Source organism: Cyphomyrmex costatus, unplaced genomic scaffold (genome assembly GCF_001594065.2).
Source record: "Cyphomyrmex costatus isolate MS0001 unplaced genomic scaffold, Ccosl1.0 scaffold91, whole genome shotgun sequence".
NCBI classification, from domain to species: domain Eukaryota; kingdom Metazoa; phylum Arthropoda; class Insecta; order Hymenoptera; family Formicidae; genus Cyphomyrmex; species Cyphomyrmex costatus.
In genome coordinates, this window is record NW_017280495.1 from 962,299 (window position 1) to 987,950 (window position 25,652).

Here is a 25,652-nt window from a genome sequence, read left to right on the forward strand (position 1 = left end):
GTCTGTAGGGCTCAGGTAATTGATCAGCAATCACGGACAACATGGATGATCTGAAAGTGATACGTATTGCGTGTGTGGTGCGCGCGCGCGTGGACGCGTGTGTAGGACTGCGCGTATAGGAACAATGCATTCGCACACTTCCGACAAAATTCGCACGCGAATGGAGCTGCGTCAATTGAACCAAGCGTACTGCATCAATTAGGAGTTTCGATAAACAATCGATAGTACTCTTGCGGCCGTTTAATTGTGCGCCGGGATGCGTAATTAATCATTGATATACGCGAGATCAATTAACGTACGCGTTTATCGAGACATAACGAGACGAGGAATTACTACAGATGTTAGCAAACTATAGTCACTCTATAGTCAATTGCCTGAGCAATTTAATTCGATCTATTCCTTTGACACTGTTTGTTAGCTTTTATCTCCGTGTGTCTGCATATATTATACACGATTTAATTAATTCTGATCATATCGACTAGCAATTGACCCAGAATAAATAGCAAATTCGATTTATGGCTGTATACCTTGCCTCGATCATTGATTGCGATCGCTATTGGGATAAATAGTTGAATATTTCGTATACCGTACCGAGATCTAATAAATAACGCTCGCCTTTATATGTCCGGAGATTAATGGTAGCTTGCTGAACTGGCGATTCACGTGTATAACATCTATCAAAATTGCACGTGAATTTACAAATCGATAGACACGAGCACGCACAAATACTTGCCTACGAGCGTAGCTTTTCGTACCGAGTGTCGCCGATAAATGACGTCGAATGAATAATTTTTCCAGCAGCAGATTTTGCGAGTTAAAGCGGCAGACATCAATTGTGCAGCGTCGTCGATACGATTGTTGTACGAATTAAACCAATAAATTGTTTGGGTGAAGAACCCTTATCTCGCGTCGCATTGAAACATTCACGAGTGAAATTCGTTTTGAAATTCATGGAGAATTTAGCATTGAGTATTTTGATATACCTATAACGACATACCAACGTATGTAGCTCGATGAAAGTCTAGTTTTGGAGATTTGTTTTCGAGCTAACAGGTGCGGCTTATGAATCGCGGAAGTACGTATTAATGACATTTATACTTCAGCTTGCAATAAATATTGATTGTCTAGGCTTGGTCCTGTCATGTACAAACAAACGCACCTTGTCCGCCGCGCGTATCTCGTTTGATGAGTGTCTTCATGTTCTTTCCGCAAATAGCGAGTGTAGTTGTCTTCACGTAATACATTACTTTATCAATAGCATTCACGTTTCAGATTACGCGGGACACAATCGCGGACTGCTATCATTGACAACGGCCGGACTATTAGTCATACTGAATGGCAAGGTTACGAGATTAATCACAGTTTACATAATACGATGTAACGATTGTTATCGTACACAGAAAAATGTAGCCGCGTTTGCAATATTCTCTCGATGTAAACAGAAAAGAAAAAAAAATTAATTAAGTGACGGCCGCATTATTGCAAGCGAACTACCGTGACCACGGTAACTGCTTGCTTCCGACTTTGCAGACACTCTTTGAAAACATGCAATTTCATTGCTACAATGCGACGCAGCGAGGGCAATAGGAGAATGTACGCGGAATATCACCACGCTATTGTATTACCGCTCAACCGCGTTCGTTTTACGAGTTCATACGGTTCGACTTCTTTCTTATAAAAATGTAATTAATATTTTCAGGGGAGAGGTAACTTAGATTACATCTTTCTATATTTATCATCACAAATGTTTGTTTTAAATTATCAAAAGTAATTATGGACATCGATTTTCTCAGACTATTTCTAGAAATCCTAGAAATTTCAATAAACATGAAGATACAGTCACGTGGTGTACGCACATGTGAAACGCAGATAAAAGATTCGCGATTTAATGAGCACTCATCAGGTGACAAAAGTTTCGCTTCAGTTATCTGCTAGAATTCCTGTGGGTTTTAACTAGATATATTTATGACGCAACGTGAGCTAAAAAGGATACAACTCGACATCTCTTGGCATCGTAAAAAGACGCTTGCACGTCGTTAGCGTAATGAGGAAGATTTTGTCGCCCATTTTACGCTTCATCTAATTAAGGTTGCTCGCGTCGACAGATTTTTCTTTCACCTGCAACGTGTTGATCATACACAGCGGTAGTATATATGGAGTATATACTGAGTATATTCACATGTGTAAATTTCCTCCGATTAATCAAATCTTTTTTTTAAATACACAATATATCACTAAAGAATTATTTCCGCTTCAATTAATATAATTTAAAAGGTTACTATAAAAATATGATTATATAGTACTCAGTAACACAAGAGCGACGTCAACAGTTTTCTAAAAGAAGCCATAAATATCAAAAATTAAAGGTATACAAAGTGGTAAACAGAAATATGAAAGCCATCAAGATCTGAGTATTAATATTTACCATATATAACGAATTGTCAATAATACAAATAACGTTTTAATCTCAATTAGGTCATTTTATCAATATCATAACAACGTTAATATAAATATGAAATAGTGTTGAAAATTAAAAATCCCGAAATATGCAAAGCACGAATCAATTATAACAGTTAAATGTCTTCTATACCAATTCGGATTTATAACAGACACGAACATCAATGAAAAAAGGTTTCGTTGCTAAATATAGTAACAAAATTTGACATTTTAATCAGAGATTTTTATACTTATTTATATATTTTTGCATGAAATTTTGTAACAGATTTATTTGTTTTAATATTCAACGTTATTTATTCCGGCTCGGCTTTCGTGCTCCTGTTTACTATTTTGTATTTAATATTTATAAGCTTGTTTATTATTTATTAATGGAAATTATATTTTAAGAGTACATTAGATGCATTTAGAATAAATTTGGCTAAATAGAGTATTTTGTAGTCATTCTGAAAGTCTATGGTCATCTTTTCCATATGACTATCTCACCGTAGTTTATCCTATTTAGTATGGCGGCCAATCACCATTATTAAACTGTACCTACCTATAATGTTCACCAAGATATGCTTCCCATGAGATTTTTGACTAGTTTTGGGTAAAGAATTCCAAATTTTTTGAATGTGCTAAGTTAATTGCTTCAAAGTAAATATTCGTGTTTCTCGGAGCTTTATCGTTGAAAATATTTCCCATGTTTTCAATCAGATGTGGTGATTGGAAAGACTAATCCAGTGATCGATATTATTTTCATATTTGTGAAAATTTCATAAGTAAAGTATGGTCTCGTGGAAAGCATGATAACAAGCTAGGTACTATCAATAATAATGAATTGAATGTCATACTAACAAAAAGTAAATATATTTTAGTGAATATAATGTACTTAAAAAATATATATGTGTATAATATACATATATATAGTTTTCATTTTTAATATACATAGTTTCTTTCAAAGAATTATTGATGAATTTCACATTCCATACCACAATTTAAAGATGCATAGAAATAAATGCCGATTTTTTTGAAAAATGACCAAGGTGTAAGTTAAAATAAATTTTTCAGATTTTTAAACTTTGTTTTCCTGTTTTTCCTAAAAAGGAAATTTACTTTTGGACTAACTTTTGTATAAAGTAAAGTAGTGCAATTTCAAACATGATACAATTCTGACCGTAATAAGATCTAAGTTTAATTTCAATGTTTAATTATATTATATTTGAAATTATACTATCTCTTATCTTATACATATAACAATCACTTAATCATTTTTGTATATTTGTAAAAGTCCAATTCATTATTATTGATTGTGGCTTATCATGCTTTTATATCGAGATCATACTTTTTACGAGTCTTGATAAATAAATGACATGAAAATTAACCCGAGACACGAACGACCTATCGTGTACAGTAAATGACAAACGTTCTGAATAATATAGTAAAATAGTACGAACGAAAAATGGGATACGAGTCCTCGATGAGTATACCTTCAGAGAAAGATCAAGAAGACACCGAGACAACTGCGAAAAGAAACCTAATCAGTTTTGTTTATTGCTTCTTGCAGCGTACCAAGCGCGATACATTTATAGAAATTTATGAAAGTATCCAGACTCACCATCAATATATTTTAATACGCGCTTCATTTATCATACTCAGAATACCGAAGCGGTATTCTATTATATGGCGATATTCTATATTCTGTCTTGCGAGATCATAAAGCACAGGCCATATTTTGTGTTTCTGTACACAATACAATTCATAAACCTGTTTTATCAGGCCGAGAGTAGTTTTGTAAGCGAAAAATTATTATTTATACGCTATCATAGTAGATTTATGCGAAATTCTGCTGCGAGAATCATTTCTCGCTGACATAATAATTCAAAATTAGTGACTAAAGGTCAGAGCGAAGTTATTACCTCTCGTGGACGCGTCATAGAATAAAGAGAACTCTGTGCGCTCGAATCCTCTGAGGTGAGAAATCTGTAACTCGCTTCTAACGAGAGTTTACGTTTCTCATTACAGTTTCGACGTGGAAAATGGCGCCTCGACTTTGGATGGCGGCGCCGGCGGTGGCGGAGGCGCCTCGCCGAGCGCGGGGCTTGTTCTCCAGACGCTGCCCCAAAGGAGGGAAAGCTTCCTGTACCGGAGTGACAGCGACTTCGAGATGTCGCCGAAGTCGATGTCTCGAAACAGCTCCATCGCCAGCGAGAGGTAAGCATCCCTAATATATTCTTCTCCGCGGTCTCTTCCTTTCTACCCCTCGAAATTACGTTATAAATCGATTATCAGTAAATCAGGGCTTATGTGAATAACGAAGATAGATTAGTGAAGGTTGTTTCAACGCTACTTGGGCGAAAAAGCTCATAATATTCTTTTTTAAACGCACTCGTGACGGAGAATTTATTAGCTTTACGAAGAATATTGATTGAATGTGGAAGAAACATTCGTTTACTTATTGTAAAACACGACACGTGATTTTAATGTTATTTATTATGTAATACTTCATTGTGTGCTCGTGAATGCACGCATTAATCAAATAATTTTGCAATTTATTCTTTCCCTATTTCTGAATATAACGATTTTTCTGAAATCCGGAAATTCAGCTGGAACAGATCCAAAAATAATTTTGTTGTATTATTAAAATAATTATGTAAGACGCTTAAACATAATGAGCAATGCTACAAAAACATTTTGACATTCTATACAACTAATTTGAGTATCCTACATAATTATTCTGATGGTCCAACAAAGTTGTTTTTTAGATCTGTATCTAGCTAAATTTTTTAATACTTTAGCAAATTTCTTTCGTGTACAAAGAGAACGATTTTGCTGAGGGATTTGAAAATTTAGCCAAATACAGATTTGAAAATAAATGTTGTTAGACCATCAAAATAATTTTATAGGTCAAGCTGATTGCTAGAATGTTAAAACTTTTTACTGCGTTACTCATTACGTTTGACCCTCCACATAAAAATTTCGATTGGTCAACAAAATTAGATTTTTAAGTCTGTATCCAGCAAAAATATTCTTTCTGTGTGTATAGTTAAAAAAGTTTTATTCAGAAAAACTTTAACGATTAACTTACTCCGTTATAAGTTACAGAAAACAACATTTATATGAGAAATATTTAACTACAGAAATATACGATATTTATAGACTCTTATAGTTTATCTTTTATATGCGAAGGAATTTAAAGTTTTCGACATTTTACTTCAAACGTATTTCGTTGAAAATGTATAATTATTTACAAGCGTTGAAGTAACGTTCGTATGATTAAAAATATACAGAATACAAATTAACACAATTTGTACAGGAAAAACCACACATGTCGCCCTATTTATTTATTTAAATCGCATTGTGCGAATTATTGATTTACAACGACATAAATTGTTCGCTTAATTTTCAAAATAATATTGTAATATATATACACATGTTTTACGAAATCTATATGCATGCGTGCACATTACAGCACTTTTCTGCAATTCTACGGTTGAAAATTTCGTCGCGTGTTCGTTCGGTGGTAAATTGATCGTAATGTTCGTCGCTCCGCTATTTACTCTAGTTCTATTTATCAGACATACTACTGATACTAGACAGTACCAGTCTGTAATATCGTTGGAGGTTGTGGGAACGTATGTTTTGCAGCAACGAAGAGAACGCGTATCGATAATGTAGGTGTCTTCTTCGTAGATATCATAGTTTTGGACGGAAGTCGATAAAATGGAGAACGGAAGAGACCCTTGTTAATGGTGCCGATAATACTGTCGGCATGATACCCGACAAGATATGTTATCTTCCTTTGAAATAGTTGAATGATAAACGACTCAGATGATTAACACGACTGTATCAATTACATGTGCAAATTGTGTACCATTACTTGTACTCTCTGTTTTAAATTCGATTTTATCATTGATAATTAAAAAAGAGATCTTTGTTCTTGTGATGTACGAACGTGTGATATCTTCGTTGCTTGCAATTGTGATTTTATGCGTGCAACAATGTCATTTGGTCCCACAACTGTACATACGTAAACAGTTCGTGATTTGTCTTCGTGCTTTTGTGTATCTTGACAAAGTATCGTAGCTTATTGATGACGATGATGCTTACTTGGTTCTTACTTACTTTTTTCTCACTCACAGATATCATTACTACACTTGTATACACGTTCCAATCGTCCACGGTGAGATGATATTTCCGAATGTTATTATCTTATAGTAAAACTGTAATAATAATAAGAAATGATATTTTATGTATGGAAATGAATTATGTTTGCACACGAGGAAAACGTTATTTTGTCAAAATAACTAAAAATTTAGATGTGAATATAGAGATTTGAAAATAATTTTATTGGATCATTAAAATAATTACGTAGAAATGTTAAACATGACGAGTAATGCTGCGAAAAATTTTAATTTTCTAGTAACAAGTTTGAACACGCTACATAATTATTTGCAGAGAGTCCGACAAAATTATTTTTAGATTCGTATCTAAATTTTTAAATATACTTTAACAAAATAATCATTTCCGTAAATTCCGCATTTTTTTCAATTCGAAAAACTAATCTATATTTTGATTTATCTTACGCATTTCTAACGTTTGATATTTTGAAACGATATCGTATTGACGCAGAGTGTAGTTTGGAAGCATCATCTACCCGCTGTTATTTATTTAAGTGTTTTACCGTCGCTAGTGGGTGTTGGGGTGTGACGATATGATGTATGTGATCCTTGGGTTGCAGGTTCAAAGAGACAGAGCTTCCTGTTGAGCGAGCGTATGTACTCGATCCTATTATCTAACACTCATTTTTGTTTTATTTCACACTTAGATTCCACACTAACAAGTCATTCAACACCCCCGTATATAATCATCGATGTAAAGCAACGTCCTAATAATTAATCTATATAACTTCACGTGGACGACTAGTCTGCTTCCCGAATATTAATGATAAACGTGCATGTTACGTTTCCGTGTGAAATTTTTTGTCTCTATTGCGATTTTATGTTACGAATATTGTCTACCTTTGTCGTTAAATTTAATTAATTCCTATTTTAATTAAATACATCTCTTATAATCGTAATTGCGTCATATTGCCATTAAGCAAAATATGCCTAGTCGACACCAACTAAAAGTAATATCAATGTTATTTCGCAATCAACAATAAATGTAATATAACATATGTATATATATATGGTGTTATATGTATGTGACATTGTTGGATGCGAGATTATAATTGATGTTACTTTCAGTTGGTACTGCAAAATATGTTGGAAGATAATAATATACAATTAAATAATTATTTTATTTATTATTATTCCCAGTCTAAAATGTTAAAGAATTTGGTGAATTAATTGTTAAAGGTTTACAGACTATATAATTGTACAATCTACGCTTGTGAACTTTATGACTTCTTATCGGAACATGGATTTTTTATTGTTTTTCAATGATACTATCAAATATATTATCAGTTTCCTCTAATAATTTCTCTTTGGTGGTCACGAAATCGAGCAAACTTGGACACAAAATCGCATCGACTTCACGTATACGCAACGAATACACACAGCTTTAGCATAAGATGCAAATTTCGCGCTTACGCAACAGCGACATTGCTTTACAATCTATTACGTAACATTGCTGATTTAGAGCGTAGATTATTAGGTGGCTAAAATGGGCAAGATCCATATTGAGTTCCGTCATCATTTCTGTAATACTATAGACATTGTAAAAAAAGAGATTATATTCGCTGCGTAATGATTAATATTCTCTTGCTGCTTTTTCGCCGGTCTTTCAGTTCAGAGTTGGAAATGTCGAATCGTGTACTACATATTTTACGCTTGCCTATCGTGCCTGACAAATTTTGTTATTCTGTACGGTAAAATGCGCGTTGTACGTGACAATTCAGTAACGTTTGTTTGATCGTCAAATTATAATAATCTTTTTACATTTTGCGATTTAAGCATAAATATTACTAACTGCATGTTGAACATAGTTGAACGTTATCGAATAAATATGAATATTCTTATTTTCAGGATATTTACCGATCAATACAGGTAAGTTGCATCATCACAAAATTTAAGTATCGTAATTTAAGTCGTTCGCGATGTCGTTATAAGCTGTAGTATGATTGGATGATTGTGTCTTGATTGTCGATTAACGTTCAATTTACTGTTCCATGTCCGTCATATAAAATTCATTTATTTTGTAAAAGAAAAAAACTTTAACACGAATTGTTTGCTCATCGGAGTGTAATAGTATGATTTGAGAGAATGAAATTGCGGATGCTTCTCGCGCGGTGTTGCAATAATAATTCGTGAAAGTAAAAACACGTTAAATAATTCGTGAAAATATTACGAAAACGCGTTAAATAATAATTCGTGGGAGTACCATAAAAATGGAAGAAAGCATTTTTTAATAGTTTGTTAATGCTAGAGTATTATCTTTTGACGTAGTTACTAATCGTAGGTTAGAATTTGTGCATTATATTTTCTCGCGTTTATAGCACTGTATATATGTCTCCCATTATTCTGTCAGACGTATTACGATGACAGGATTTTACATACGAGTCTCATTTTACGATAGAATAAGTGCAACGTGAGTGCACACGAGTGGAACTGCAGGGCTATGCAAATATTTTTATCTAAAGTGGCATTAACGTACGGATTGATAATGTAGGACGCTTTTCACTTGCATCTGCCGTGACGCATAAACGCCTACCGTCTTCCAGAGGAACTTGTATTATAATTTATGTTTTATACGATGATAAAAAGGGGAAAGAAAGAAAAGATCCGCACAGTTACCAGTAAACAGAATACGTACATGCTTAAACAATTAGATCTTTACATGTCACGAAATCATAATCTTAATGAATTAACGTAAATAGAACCGGGGAGTATTCCGATATTTTATTTTACTTTCCTGAAGATTATTAATTGTTATTAAATACAAGAAAGAATAATTTTACTGAAATATCTAAAAATGTAGTTAGATCCGGATTTTAAAATGATTTTGTTAGACCATTAAAATAATTATGTATAAAAGACAAGCATGATGAGAAATGCTGCAAAAAATGTTGATATTCTAGTAACCAGCTTGGGCGTTCTATGTAATTTTATTTTAATTAGTTCAACAAAATCATTTTTAAATCTGTATTTATCTAAATTTTTTAACCGCGTGTTTTCTTGTAACAGTTAATGACTTGCTGATAATTCGACGCGATTGAAAATTTGCATTACTGAATAAATGGCGAATTGACGATTTAATTATTTAAGTTTTTCAATTGTTACGAGCGTAAAGGCGAAATCACCGCTAAGCTCCGTGTCCGTGGATATTGCGTCTGACGGGCCTGAAATTAGATTTTCCGATAAGCGCAGCGATTATTTCCGGCGTCACGACTTAATCACCGTTAACGACACTTCGTGGACACGCCTGTGTACATGCGATCGTCTGTACCAATTGCAATTACCAACTTCGTTTACGATCGTGCGGAAAACGATCTGGCATACGCTGTTTTCGAGACGTGCCGAAAGGCAGGATTGACATTGCGCTTACGAGAGTAAGCTGTTTCACCCCTATGTGGAGCATTAAACTTCGTTACTTCTCTTACAATGGTATACAGAAATTTATACCACGCAGTATACTCGTAATCGGTGAACCAGTACAGCACATCCATTTAATTATAAGACGCAAACTGTTCGGAATATTGCCAGAGTTACGCGAGAACGATCCATCAAAGTCACGTGTTTCAATCCTGTGTATCTGGAGGGCATCCAATTCAAAATTCTCAGATTCAATGAAAACAGCTGAATGGCTCATCTAAGCGATGGAATTAACTTTTGAGCGCTGCGCAAACAATTTCATTCGATAATCCTTTAGGAAGATCGTCCCAGATTTTGCTTGATTGTATTTGAAAAAAGTGGCAAATTTCTTCACGAACGAAATTCCTCTATTCGTAGAAAAATTGACTGTATAATTGGCTATATTGTGTCGTGTGTGCTCCTGCGACCTAACCCGTGATCTAGCCGACGCACGCTATAAACTAGACAGAAACTGAATGCGCTTAATTATTGTGTTCGTTAGTCTTCTACGTTGTTTCACGCAGTCCCGACGTGCCATAACAGAATTGTTTACTCGCGCCACGAATAATTGTGTACGCGGAACTTCATTGCTCTAATTCTTTCATCCCATACAACACATAATTTTAAAAGACGTTCTAAATATAGAGAATTTAGAGAATTTTTCTATGTCTTAAAAACATTCTAAGTCATCCCTTGGATAAGGTTATATGAGAGGGAAGTGACACGTTTTCTTTTAAAATTCGCATCCTTTCCTTTAAAACTTGCTTCCGCAACAGTAAATATACTCTAGAGATCTGTTTTCTGGCTGAACTAGTAATACTTTAAAACTTAAAATGAGATAGTTTGATATTTGGAGAAAACGAGAAAGTTTTAGTACGGACTAATACTACAGGAATAAAAAACAGACCTTTATCTAGATAAATACTTGTAGAAATCTAAACCGGAAATACTATATTATTTGCTACTTTCATGTTGTAAAATAAGAGAGAAGCGGATATAATATAATAATAAAGCTATATAGTTACACATTTGCAATTACAGAATTGGAAGTGATCGTTCTATAACCAAATGATTGCTTTTTTTAAGAGTTTTCTATTACTTAATCTGATGTCTGGTAGTTTTATGCTAAATATATACAGTGAGTGCAAAAATATTCCTAGAGGAAAAATTATTTTATAACAGAATAATCCTTATTCGTGGAAAATAAATATTAATTAACTTTATACAATAATAACTTTATACAATAAGTATATTCCATTGTAATATAAACAAAAGAGTATTTTTTAAATAAAAGAGCTTCGCGTTTATAACTTTAGAATAATTTCTCAATTATATGAATTCTTTTTGTTCATCTAAATAATATAATTTTTTTCATTTTCATTTTTGAGGAAGATATTTTAATTAGTATATATTTTTAAAATTATATTTAATTATTTAATTAAATATTTAATTAAATTTAATTATTACGTGTCTTTTTAGGTAAAATAATTTTGAAAAATATACAGTGTACTTTATTCTTTGTTAATGAGTTGCTAATGTTTATTTTTAAAAATAAGGTTTTTTTAAAAAAAAAATTTACTCTACACGAATTTTTTTGCATTCACTGCATACGCAAAAAATTATGTATACATATAGGATATCTGCCAACCGTGATTTCCTAAAAAATCAATATTGACCGACGTATATCAAAAGTCTAGATGGTATAACTATTTTTTTGCACAGATGAATTTATTCTCGTGTTTACGCAACACGAGCTGTAGGGAAGAATAGAAAGAAAGAATATGTAATTTTTGAAAAATGCAAATAGTGCTTTAGCATATGTAAATTGTTTACGTAATTCGTTTATATTTTAAGACATATTCATGATGTACAAAATGTAAAAAAAAACTCGACTTCCAATATATACTCCGTGGAAGTATGCTAAATATTTATTCATTGTGCTGCTACAAAAAGTGATTTGTAATTGTGAAAAAATTCCGTTTAGGTTGCCACACTATATCTTTAACAACGGGTTTGTACTTATCGATAAATCTCGAAGTCTTGTTTATATGATATGTTCTTTTCTTGCGCTAGAAAATATTCTTAAGTGGACTAAAGCGGTTTTAAGATCATTTGTAAAGTATTTGTATACGTGGAGACATAGTTGAACAACATGTTCGTAAACTTTTTTTGTGCCAGAGAAAAACACGGTTGCTTTGCAGTGACTTGCATGATGCTCAACATACTAGGTATTTGTTACACGCGAACTGCTTTACGATTTTATGCAAGCAACAGAAATTGCGTAGAAAGATAAAAAATTTTTTCTTCTAATGAAGAGAGCTTTGTTATTCAAATTTCTGTCATTAATTTTGGAATTTTAAGCACGATGAAACCACGCAGCAAAAGCAAAATACATAGAATGAAATACTAGAAAGTGATCGAAGAAGCTCTTGAATTGTCAAAAATAATTAATTACTAAATTTGACGAGAAATTACAAACGCTCATCATGAGCTTTACGGATGCTTCTAATATAATTGATAGCCGTATTAAAATTCATTGAATAGGTATCCGACGAACGTTTCTCTCTGTATGCAGATTGAGCGGTCACAATTAAAACGGTCTGTTGGCTACGCATTGCGGTACTATGTAGTAATAATTACGTACAGCAAAATCCGCTGTAAATATATGGAAATTATGCATTGAAATATAATATAAACATAAATTGAAGGTTGTTGTTATGTTGTTATAGAAGGAATATTGCCATACTTTTGTTGTTTAAGGACATTTTACTTTATAATCATGAAATTATATTCTATAAGGTTAAATATAACCATGTGATGTGTGTTTTACTTTGAACAATAAGGTAAAGTGATATCATTTTGAACATGGTATAATTCTGAACGAAATAAAATTTCAATACAATTTTCAAGATTCAAGTCTGATCATTCCCTGTTTGATGATACTCTTCAGTACTCTATTTACGGACTGAGAACAATCCAGGCAGTACAAAATATTTATAATAAGTGTTCATAATGTTTATTACTATAATATTTATGATAAATATAATTAAATACTTTTAGTAAATATTTTTTTACTTAGATTTTAATGACTTATTAAGTATTTTTATAGTATTTATTACAATATGTACGATAAATATTTTATAATATTTATAATAAATAGTCATTGATCTATGTAATCTAAGACTACAAAATATTAAAAATCAAAAAAATATTACGTAAATATTTTATAAATAGTATGCTATCTGAGAAGGTTAAGTCAAACTTGAACCTTGAAAATAGATTCCAATTTTATTTTGTTCAGAATTGTTCGATACCATCTTGTCCTATCTTGGTGACCTTAAAACAGAGTCTGATCGCGAGCAATATTTTCAAAATTTCCGTCGTTAATTTATATTATTAATCTTACAAGAAAGAAAAATATATTCTTCTTTCCTTTATACGTATTATTTCATTTTAACTTATATAGTCTCACTTCATAGTCTTAATTAAGATTATAAAGTGGGATAGTACCACACATACATAGGGAAAAAATATACATATATATCTCTCTCATAAAATTTTAACAAAACCGCTCGTGGTGAGATTTTATTATAGGATCTCTCTACCCTTATATCTAAATGACATGCGAGGCATATTTTCGATTCCACGTGTGCACAAGTTGTCGGCATTTAAACGCTTTTACCGAGTCAGAGATCAATTCTGAATTGATCGGGAAAGCTACAGCTATGTAGAATATCCATATAAAACATTCGTTACTATTTCTCGGAAGTAACTTTCCGTCTTCTCTACCTGATGAGCTTCCGCAGTCGCGTTCTGCGACTCTGTAACTCTATAGCTCCATAACTCTGTAATCGCAACCGTCACGGACGGACATACGTCAGCGGCGTGTAATCACGCATACATATGCAGACCTATCTCTATTCATCCGTCCTATCACCTGAGAGAACGGTGGCTCCATTCTCGTCACACACGGTCGTGAAGCGGAAGGAGCGAGCGGAGTGACGGGGGTGCCCCAGGTTGCGCAGTGCCGGCGCGCGCACGCTTCCCGCGCAAATCGTCGCCGTCAGGAAATCCCCCCCACTTCACCATCCCCCGTACCGCGGGGGAAATCTCTGCGAAACCAGAACACCCCGGCCAGTTCGACACCGCGGCAAACACGAGGTGATCGACGGCGACATAAGACCGAGTCTTGCACGCAGCTGTCGCTCATCGTGCGAAAGCACGAATCTCGCGTTCATTTGTGCGGCGAATGCGTGTAAATCGCGCGAGTTGATTTTTTCTTCTCCTGTATTTATTATTCTTTCTCTTTCTCGCGCCGCCAAATTGCTCGGTGTACTCCCTCGTGCGCGAATCTTTCCGCGAAAAGGCGCTGACCATCGACTGCGCGTAAGATAATAAAGATCAAAGCTCTCGAGCGAGAAAGAGAAGAAAGTTTCCTGACGTGTCTTGTGCGAGACTCGAACGGCCGGCGAAGACGGCTTTCCCGTGGGGAGGTGCCGGCGCGGCGGGAGATTCGGATAATTTTAGACCCTGCAAAGATCCTATAAATGTTGACGGTGCGCGTGACAATTTTTGCGTTTTTAGAGACGGACGTAGAAATATGCGATTACATTGAATCCGATAATTGAGTTGCGTTAAATCTGAAAATTGAGGTAAATCTGTTTCAACAAAGGTTACGAGAAAAAATTAATAGATTTCAAAATATAATGAAAAAGATTGAATCTCTCTTTGCCTTTAACATAATCGCTTTAGCTCCATCTCTCGCAAAATGGAAAAGTTAATTCTGTACTGAAAGAGATGCATATAATTCGTATAACGTTATGTACTGAACGAATGTAATTTACATAAACATTAAGTTTTTAAATACAAGCGGAAACAAATAGATTTCCTGAAAAAACGAGGACGTATCTTATAGCGCTTATATCGTCATCGTTTAAGATTGCCTGGGTTTAACTTAATTGCTGCGCGACATAACCGCTTTCGCGACATCGACTTTTTATTATACGAATAATTAGGCACGCGATCAATGAAGAAAAAAGTGTCGCGAACTTTTCTGAATCGGGAGAAAAATAATCGCATACGAGCGCGACTCGTCGCGAATATCGAAAGTTCCAAATTATCCTTTGAAGTCCGCTTAACGAGATAGTCAAATATACGAACAGGTTGAAATTGCTAGGTCAATCGAGAGCTGAGTGGTAATGTTGTTTGTAGTTTGTAGTTTGTACGCGGTACACGCGCTGAGAAGAGAAATTCTGTCTACGTGGAAACGTCAATTTTTACTAACCGGTCACGAAATATGCGTTAGTCTACGTAAGATATTATTGATTTAACGATAGCTAATCTAATAGTTATTTGGAACTTGTTACCGCGACTTACATCACAATACAAATTCGGCTGTTTTTTCGACGTGTAACGCCTACTTGTCCGTGACGTGTATATCTTATCGATCATCGCTTCAATTATATGTTATTCGACGTTCTAAGATTAGAAGATATTACGCCATAATAAGAATTGCGACATAAAAGAGCTTGTTTCTTGTTTAATTCTTTTTTTACTCTGTCCGCGACGTGTATTTTCTAACAGATAGTGTTCTGATTATTTGTAAGACATGCAACGTTCTATTAAAACAAGATAGACATTATACGTCGAGTGTTATGACGAAATAAATTTTGCAATGATTTTCTGATAATATTCATCGCCAGAAGTCAATGAATAATCTGATGAGGGAAAAAAAAGTTATAATTGGACTTGAACGATTACCATTAATGCAAAACGACGACAACGTTGTTTTAATTGACTTGTTTGATATCCTTTTGAGAGAATAAGAACAGTCGCACTCGGCGTCGATCCAGATGAAGCTGCAGAGCACTATTATGTAACAATGACGTTTATCACGGAATATATTTCGTTAGAATCTCAGTGAATTGTAATAAAGCTCCTCATTGTGTTAATCTGACGTGACACGATTTAGTATGGTTTTTTTGTATTACATTATCGGTGATGTAACGCGGAGCTTTTGAAGTACTCGCAAATGAAGCGATCGCAACGACGACGTCGCGATCGTGCAGTTGCAAGCAATGGCCAATCGCAGAAATATGGATTATGTGTCATTTGTAGCGCGATAACAATATTGTGGTTATTGTAAACGTTATCCACTCAAGCCTGTCTTTACGAGCTTGTCATTAAACTATAAGTACCTCAAGAGCGTTATTACATTGTTATCTACAGTATGTTTATTGAGTTCTATAAATATTGTGCAGAAAATCTGTCGAACTCGATCTGACTGTTCCCATTTTGAACGTCTATCTTTCATTGCGCGCGCCGCAGATAAGATATCGAATGTCGATTCCTTCCCTACAGTTAAAGGCTTTCTAGAAAAGAAAATTTCTTCACCGTATAATATATATACTCGATTGATTAGAAAAAAATATGATCGCGTGTGTTAAAATTTCCTCGTGTTCGGCTGCTGGCTATTAGGATATTGGAAATGCAATTCACCGACGAAATGTCAATTAAATGCGACATTGTGACCTCGACCTCACAAAGTTCATTGTATTTATATTTGTTTGACTATCAAAATGAGTCACATTTGAGAAAATTTTTTGGATATGATAGTTTGACTCACTGAGACGCGAGTAATGAAAAATCCAACATTAACTTCTTACTAAAGAACGAAAAACAATTCTTTAAGTGGATCTTCCTTACACAATTATAAGAATGTGACTGATATTTCTTTTTCTCGAAGTTTTTAATTGATTTCTTAAAGTCTGAGTTTAATTGGTTTCTTAAAGTCTTGTACTGTTATGATTATAGAAAACGTAAACGACTAATATCTCTATGTAATCGTGTAAAATGACAACTCGAATTTTGGACATCTCTATTTTTGGCTCTTTACAGAGATGTCCCAAAAGAATTCTGTACGGGTTATTCTGATTTATCTCTATATTTATCATAAAATACAAATTAACATTAAATATGTTAGTACATTAAGGGTCTCTTTCACCAGTTTCCGGTTAAGCATAACTGACAGCTAACTAGCAATAACAAGTTATTTGATTTTATTAATAAATAAATATTTTAGCTATTTTACATAGCTATATAAATATATATAAAATTTACTTAATTTTATTAATATATTATAAGATATTTTTGTAACTCGTGAAAGAATCTCGATTTTTTAAAATTATGTCCTGATATTTTAAACGGTTAAGCATAACTGACAGCTAACTAGCAATAACAAGTTATTTGATTTTATTAATAAATAAATATTTTAGCTATTTTACATAGCTATATAAATATATATAAAATTTACTTAATTTTATTAATATATTATAAGATATTTTTGTAACTCGTGAAAGAATCTCGATTTTTTAAAATTATGTCCTGATATTTTAAGGTTGATATCTTGAAATTGACTGATCAAAAATTGGCCACTCTATTTGGCCATACTAGATTATTTCGATCTTCTCTCCATATGTCGGTTTTACTTACAAGCAAAACTATAGTTATTGTATTTAAATAGGAAAGTATCTTTCGCAAAGTTAATTTTATGTGACATTAACCTTATAAATCGACCTTTAAGCACAGTGACATTTGATGATGGGGGAAAACGTTCGCTAAGTAAGAGTATTTATTTGATTATTTCTTTTATATTCCCTTTTCTAGTTTTGTGTAAATTGAAAGAGAGAGAGATAAATATCATCATAGAATTGATAATGAAATAAGCGAAGTGTGCGGGACGGCATTTACTTGACGTTTTTTCGCTCGTTTCCGCGTTATTTTCATTCAATTCAATCGATTCGCTATATACGTATATAGAAAAAAAATGAGTGACACGCGAATGCGTCAAATCGCTTTATAACTTGTAACAGAAATATGTTTACGGTCGTTAGTGACACATTCGACTAAAGGAGCGTTCTCCAGTGCCGGTTTTCCTTGGGTAAATTTTTGCTCGGGACTGGTATGCTAATTCATCGGCTAGAAGTTGTCGTCGTATAATCATGCACGTTCAGCATCTTTCCACCCAACCAATTTTAGCATCTCCTGCTCATCAATCCAACTCCAAAGGAAAAAAAGTAATAAACGCGAATTGAGACTTATTACAGCCGTAAAGACGTTGATTGATCCTTGTATGCTTCAGATCGAAAACTTTTTTTGTGTAAATATGAAAATATCATATTTAATTCTGTAAAAATAGAAGCAATCTCCAGTTTTACGTAGAAAATATTCAGATTTTTTTATCGATTTTTTTTACGTCACATAAAACGCGATGCTTCTTCACGCGATATGGTTAATCCGATTTCATTTACGGGAGTATCCTTCACAATTACTGTACTCTTGATTAAATAGTTCTGCCATACTTTGCAACTTAACCTAGGGGAGTGCTCCAATTTATTGTTGTTACAATTAATTTTCGTAAATAAAGAGAGAGTATTCAGCCAATAACGGAAGGACCTTGCCTACTTAGTTTCATTTGGATAAGTTGATACTTGGCCCGGTTTATTCTATGTCGCATAGTTCGTAACACGGCTTATAAAATGACTCCTCCATTGTTCCGGATACGATATCGTTCAATAGTAGTTCAAGCAATAGTGCACCTTTTATCGTGGGACTTGATTGTCTATCGAACCGCGAGCGGACGAATGAAATCTCGTGTTCAGTAGAGGTATATTTTAAACCATACGAAATTTGTTTATAATTGCAAAACGACAAAATATTTTTTTACAATTAAATAATAGATAAATATGAAAGGATGAAAAAAACTTTGAAATGACTCTTGGAAATATAACAATAAAAGAACAAGGTCAATGAGAATGTAGCGCAGTAATCAAAACGCAATTTTGTAAATTAGACTTTAATATTAAAGTTTGAACATTTTAATTTCGATTCACTTTGAAGTCATCTTTAGATGAACAATCTTCTTATTGATTACGAATAATAAATAGTGATGCGATAATTTTTCGTTACTTTTTTGATAGTTGCATTTTTATGCTGTACGCTTGCGAAGCTAACAATACACGTCGATTACGATCGTTATTATGAAATCAACGGCATGATATTACTTAATATAACGGCCTTGAGTGTAATCTCTGCTTTAATCAGGAACTTGCCTCGTATCGTGATTTATCTATATGAGGAGGTACAATAAAATAATATGTACATCAGTCACGTGTATCTCAATTCGGTCACACCGCTCAGATATTGATAATTAATAGTGTTTAATTATGCGAAATTAGATTCGGTTTACAGTAACAACGGCATTTAATAAAACACGCGTTTTATAATGTAATCCAGCGTGTCGTTTTGCGAATGTCAAATAACGGATCATATTTTACAAAAGATACACATTTCTGCGCCGCTAATTTGTGCACAGTAAATGTCGCGTAATTACGTAATTAAATTTAATCATTGCAAAATTACAGATAGCAAAATTTACTCTTCGTTTGATCCTTTGTTGCGTCACGAACAGATCGATTTTTGATCAGCAACTGCGAAATTGCACGTTCGTTCGAGTCTCGCATCATGAAATTTGTGTTACGTCAATAAGCGTTTAAATGGATCGACACAACGTGCTTTTCTCGATACAGTGCATCATTTTAACTTGAAGCTCATTCGTGACCTTCCGACAAGTGAGCTGTGGTGATCGGATCGCATCTTCCAATGCCTCCTCCAGGTGGTCTCTTCTCTCCGATCGGGTGAACCGGCTCGAGGATATTGAACAAAGAAGACGTGAACGCGGCCTTGCCCTTTTAAGGCAACCTCCATCGATCGACGACGTTTCATCCGTGTAAATATGCGTCCGTTCGACCGATTACGTGGCATGGGAACATGAGTCGCGTCTGCACATTATTGGAACGCGATGAAGAGACGTAGATCGCGGGCGAATCGCAGCACAACGCGGTGAAACGACTGAAGTGGATTCGCGATCGCGCGAATGGCGTAGAATGGCGTTTTTGTGAACGACGATGAGGAATATATAACGCAATGTCCGACTCTAGTGGTGGTTTGATAGAGTTCATCGGGTCGACCGTTGGCGGCGGTGTCTGCGGCGGCGGCGGCCTGAAGAGATGCGGGGGTGGCATGAGCTCACCCGCCCTGAATGCCGGCAGCATCGGCGCTACGGGCGGACTTCCCAGGACCATGTCGACCTCCGCGCTGCGAGTTCGACCGCCCAGGAGAGCGCTCTTCTGGGAGCAATGCTTCGATAAGAGAGACTTGTAAGTCCTTCTTACGATCGATGCTTTCAGTCTTTCTAGCTAAGCAGGTTTTCAGACGTCGAAGAGAGAAAAGTCTGCTTCGTTGCTCCGATACAATTTCACGCGAGAAGATTCTCTATAAACTATGCGGATATCCCTGCTTAGACCTATTTCCACTATGGATCTTACGATAAATCTACTTCCGCGACGTATATTTTGTGATATATATTTTTGTTGTATGAGAGCGATTTTGTTCAATTTTGTAGACATTACACGATATGCTTCGCGTGGATATGTTACGTTATATACCTATATGAAATTGTTAGAGCTTCGTTTGATGCGATATTGGAACAAATATCCTGCTTTATAGATATCCTTAGTAACCTACATGCAGGCAACCGGAGGTGTGCTTTATAAGTGTCCATCCATTCTTATGCCAGAATAGACGCTCCGGCAGAATAATTTCTGGGAGACTAACGGTTGAGAATAACGACTGACATGTAACCCACTTCTTGACTGCAATAACATTTCTCAGAAAATGAATTGTTCATAAAGATATCCAACGAATGTATTATAAAATGCAATCTCAATATCTCGCAACAACGAACATTCGAGAGATTGCATTCAAAGTGTTGGATGACGTAAAACTTGAATATATGAGATGTATCCATCGCTCGATTCACAGACTGGATTATATCAAAGTTTGATAGAGTTGAAATTCTATCTCGGCACAATGAACAAAATAACATACTTTATTGAAAAGATTTGACGCTCGAGCGAATCGTGCAAGTCCGTCAAATCTCGTCGACACTTTGATAAATTTGAATAAGTTGTTTAAAAAGATATAGTGATATAGCAAATTAATATTAGCCAGCCAAGATTTTTCCGCGCGCTGCACATTATTTATAACATATTCTTATTTCGAAATATTATACGGAAAAGTTGATTTTGTTGGAGCATCTAAAAATTTAATTAGATACAGATATGAAAATTATTTTGTTGGACCAAAATAATTATATAAATATAGAACGTTTGAACTTCTTGCTAAAATTAATACGTTAAACAGAGCGAATAAGAGTCAAATTACAATTTTAAAATCAAAATCTGATAATTTAAACTAATATTATATATTGCGAAGAATACCACATAATTTTTTTATCGTTTCGTCCCGGCTTCCACTACTGGACTCATCAGTAAGGCATTGTAGTGGAAGCCTACCTTATACGCCTTGGTAAGTTAAAATGTCTTGCTAAAATGTCAATACTTTTCGCAATATTACTTATATCATACTTAAGATCCCTACAAATTATTTTGATGGTTCAACAAAATTATTTTCAATGTTTAATTAATTTTTTAGATATTTTAGCAAAATCATTCTTTTTATTTGTGTATAAAAATTATGACATTGTAGTTGCAAAATTATGTATTTAATTGAAGCATTTATATAATCAAAAAATTTAGTTGCTTTTGCAAAATAATTTCTTTGCTTTGTAAATAACAAAAATATATGTTTACAATTAAATACATAGTTTGTATACAATTACAGTTTTGTTCGTTACACTTTAATTAATATTTGTTCGGTACGTTTCGAATTTGAACGATTTTGCTAAAATATCTAAAAAATTAATTACTGAAAATAATTTTGTTAAACCATCAAAATAATTATTTAGGGATCTTAAGTATGATATAAGTAATATTGCGAAAAGTATTAGACATTCTAGCGAGAAGTTCAAATTTTTGTCGTTACAGCAAAATTTTGATTCATAATAAAACAAAAAATTTTTCTAAAAGTTATGATATATACCATACTTCCTTAAAAAGTGAAGCTCATCTTGCGATCTCTATTTCTGGCGTCTCATACGTTCTTTTTTTATACCATGTCTTTGATTATTGCGCAACAAAACGTATTGGCAGACGTTCAAGGAAAAAGCCTGCGGAAATTCGCTCTAGTTTTATTAGGCCGCAGTATATCAATTTGGAATACCTTTAGCGCGCCATGCCATTCGGTAAGTATAATACTATACAAGCAAATCTGATTAACGGACGTCACGTTGAGGATAGACGCGCCTTTTGGAAAATAGCCAGCCAGGACGGAATTTCGCGACCGTATGTGATGCTTTTGATTCACACTCAGATACGCGAAACACATCATTCTGTTGGCTAGTGTCCCAACCACGAGTTATGGATAACGACGCGCGGATCGTTATTCTCGCAGAATTATCGTTATTCCTGCTTGATTATCGGATGTTATTTGAGGATATATATGTACATATGTATAAAACAGTCTGGATTCTATTTTGAGACCACGCGATTCCTAACGGGATTCTTATGTTAGATTACGACACAAGACACGATGATTATATTAAACGCGGTAATTATACTGAATCAATGCGTGAATTAATGAGAGCATGCATCAGAACGAGGTCAAGGTAAAGATTTACGTCATTGTAGAAAAACATATATTAGGATTGTGTGTAGTGTGGTGATACAAGTAAAGATGGATCGTTTGTGTAGAAAATTTGATCTTGAATAACGATATTATAGTGAAACGTTATCGCATCATCTCTAAAATATTTTTAAATAGCCATGGTATATTTATTAATATTGATTCTCTGTAATGTAAAATATTTATATGAATAGACTTGGTCTACATAAACTTTATTTAAAAATAAAACGTTTCAATTTTGCGATTATTAATTTTTTAGTGAAATTTATATTCAATCAAACTTTTTTTGAATTCATGGGTATTGGTTTCGAATTGATGAACACATTTTGAATGTTTATTTCAAAGTATTAGACATATTTATTCGAGCAGTAATGAAATATCAATTAATTTAGTTTGAAAAGATATGATATTTTTAATGAAAAGTTTATTTATGTTCGTCAAATACGATTCGACAACCATAAAGTTTTACTTGTTGATTTGAATTTGTCTTGAATACATTGCCTAATTTACTGCAGTGAAAAAATTTACTAAATTTTAATATGTATTTTTTTTAATAGTATATTTACTATTATAATTAAATATTTATTTGCAGTAAATAAATATTTTCTCAATGAAAAAGATAGTTATTAAATCAAATTGATGATTTTTGTATTATATAAAAAAATATATGTTTATAATAAATATTCTCTTATTAGTAAATATTTATTCGAAATTATCAGGAAATATTTTCTTAGGATTAGTCAGCCAAATATTAAATCTTTTTTCAACGTATACTTAACGTTAACACGTGAAAATTACCAATTTACACGATTGTTCGACTTGATTTCCTTGGAATTTTAAGGAAATTGTGACGAAAAATTTAACGGAATTAGTTGGAAATAAGCCAAAATTTTATTAAAACCTGTATGTATGATTTAACGTGCAATTTTGAGAGAATGCTAACGATAGTTTCTCCTTGAAAAGCAGATTGGAAATTTTCAAGCTGTATATAATCAAGCGAAGTTTGTAAGCTGTGTATTAGAAATTTATATGCTGTGCTGCTTGTTATTCAAAATGAAAACAACGAAAGTTTAGCGGACTGTGTTAACAGCACATTCATTAAATAATTTTCGTTTTTGTTATTGCGTACTTGACACATAATTTGCGTGGTATTATGTAAGTCTCCCTAAATTTCTTGAATTTGCATCATTGATCTTTTTCGTCGCAAAAAATCACGAATTTATATGAAATATATTAATTACATATGGTGTATATTTTTATAATTGTTAGGCATATATTATTTTGTAATTGCTTTGCATTGATATAGGCATTGAATGATCGGAATTCAAATTTCTGCGGTTCGCGAACAGCACTGTCCACCGGATAATCAGATATTATTCAGCGAATATTGCGTTTCATATTCCGCTTGCTTGTCAGTTTGTCAGAACGTTCTGGCGTTATCTGGCTTAGAGCAACACGATTATGTACGCTTTAATCTTGTCTGCATTCCAAAATTCACTTTTGTACTTGTTTACGTAATCACAATATTTGTCTATCAGTTTCCTTAATTGTATAATATTACCTGTAAACTATTGATTTACTATCAATACAGATGGATTCTCTCATAAATATATGTAGATCAATTGCCATGTTCGAAATAATTTTATTACATTGTTACATCAGGTTCGCGTGCAACAGTCGTCCATCCGTAACAATTAATTTATTATTTGCTATTAAATTGTCGGATATACCTTGCCACGCTGCAATGTGAATATTCCGCAAAACAGGAAAGATATAATTCACACGGTGATTTATACGCGACGATAATTTTGTAGCATTTAAAATTATATATAATGAATACAATATTTCTATATTGATTTTTTGTTCCGTGCTTTTTTCATGCTTTCTTTAAATTTACATAATCATTCTTATATATAGCTTTTAAAGTATTTGTAATCGAAACGCAATAACTGATACTTAATATTCTTTTCTCGTATTTTCTTATAGTAACCGATTTGATCCTATCGATCAGAGAAAATAACCATCATAGGAACTATTTGCCGCTCTGACGCATAGAAAAAAAACCGTTGAATGGTTCGCGCCGCGGTTTATAAGAAAATACGGTTCCCACGGTGAAAGGAAAATGCTTTTCGCTGTACGGATTGACAGGGTTCACACTAACATTAAACGAACATTTCTGCAATTTCAGTTGTATTGTACAAAAAGCCACTAGTATATTGAAACGTCGGAAAACACTGATGAAAGAAGCATTCAGTGATGATTAAACGGTGCTATTCAGTGATTATAAAGCTAATTAATATTTCATATCATTAATTAGAAATTTGCTCAGTCAATAACACGGTATTGCTAATTAGCAACGTTGTTAAAATAATATTATCATAAATGTTTAACATATACATACAAAACTGTTATGTATAAATATACAAAACTCATTGCAAAATCGATCTTAATAATAATATTGAAACAATAATAATATTAAAGTTTGCAATTTTATTGAAAATAAATATAAGAGCATCCAGCTAATTATTTGTTCAGTTTCATTTTTTTTATTTTTTATTCTCTCTAAATCTGAATCGGTATAAGATAGTCAGTGATTATCCAGTGACATACTTGGTACCGCATAATCAGTGAAGTTCAACTAAAAAAGAAAGAAAGTTTTAGCATTATATACCTAAAATACTAATATATGCATGCTAATTTGAATCTTCCAATACCATTTATTGCATTTATCCACTAAAACAAGGTCAGTTAGATCGTATAATAAAAGTTTGTTAGATTAGGGATCTCACATTTCATTCACTGATTGGCATACTTGGCACTGATATCGGTGATTATCTACTGATTTAAATTTAGAGAGTTCGTACAGTTTCTGAAAAAGAACGACTTTTCGTCACGTTTTCATAAAAAAAAAAGAATTTGTTTCCAGGTAATAAAAAAAGTTAATAATTATAAAAATTTAATAGAAACCTAAAACTTCAGATATGTGTATGCGCTTCTTAT

At 33.4% G+C, this 25,652-nt stretch overlaps 1 protein-coding gene across 5 annotated transcripts in view; it reads left to right on the forward strand.

The window, feature by feature from the left end:
* dnc (phosphodiesterase dunce) overlaps positions 1–25,652 on the forward strand; it is a 286,377-nt gene that overhangs the window by 205,808 nt on the left and 54,917 nt on the right. For 2 of the 5 annotated variants that reach the window (XM_018549949.1, XM_018549948.1), the window contains 3 exons: positions 4,462–4,650; positions 7,178–7,210; positions 8,466–8,486. In XM_018549949.1, coding sequence (XP_018405451.1) covers positions 4,462–4,650; positions 7,178–7,210; positions 8,466–8,486 — 243 coding nt within the window. The remainder of the gene's footprint in view (positions 1–4,461; positions 4,651–7,177; positions 7,211–8,465; positions 8,487–25,652) is intronic. The other 3 variants (XM_018549950.1, XM_018549951.1, XM_018549952.1) reach the window with 3 other exon arrangements.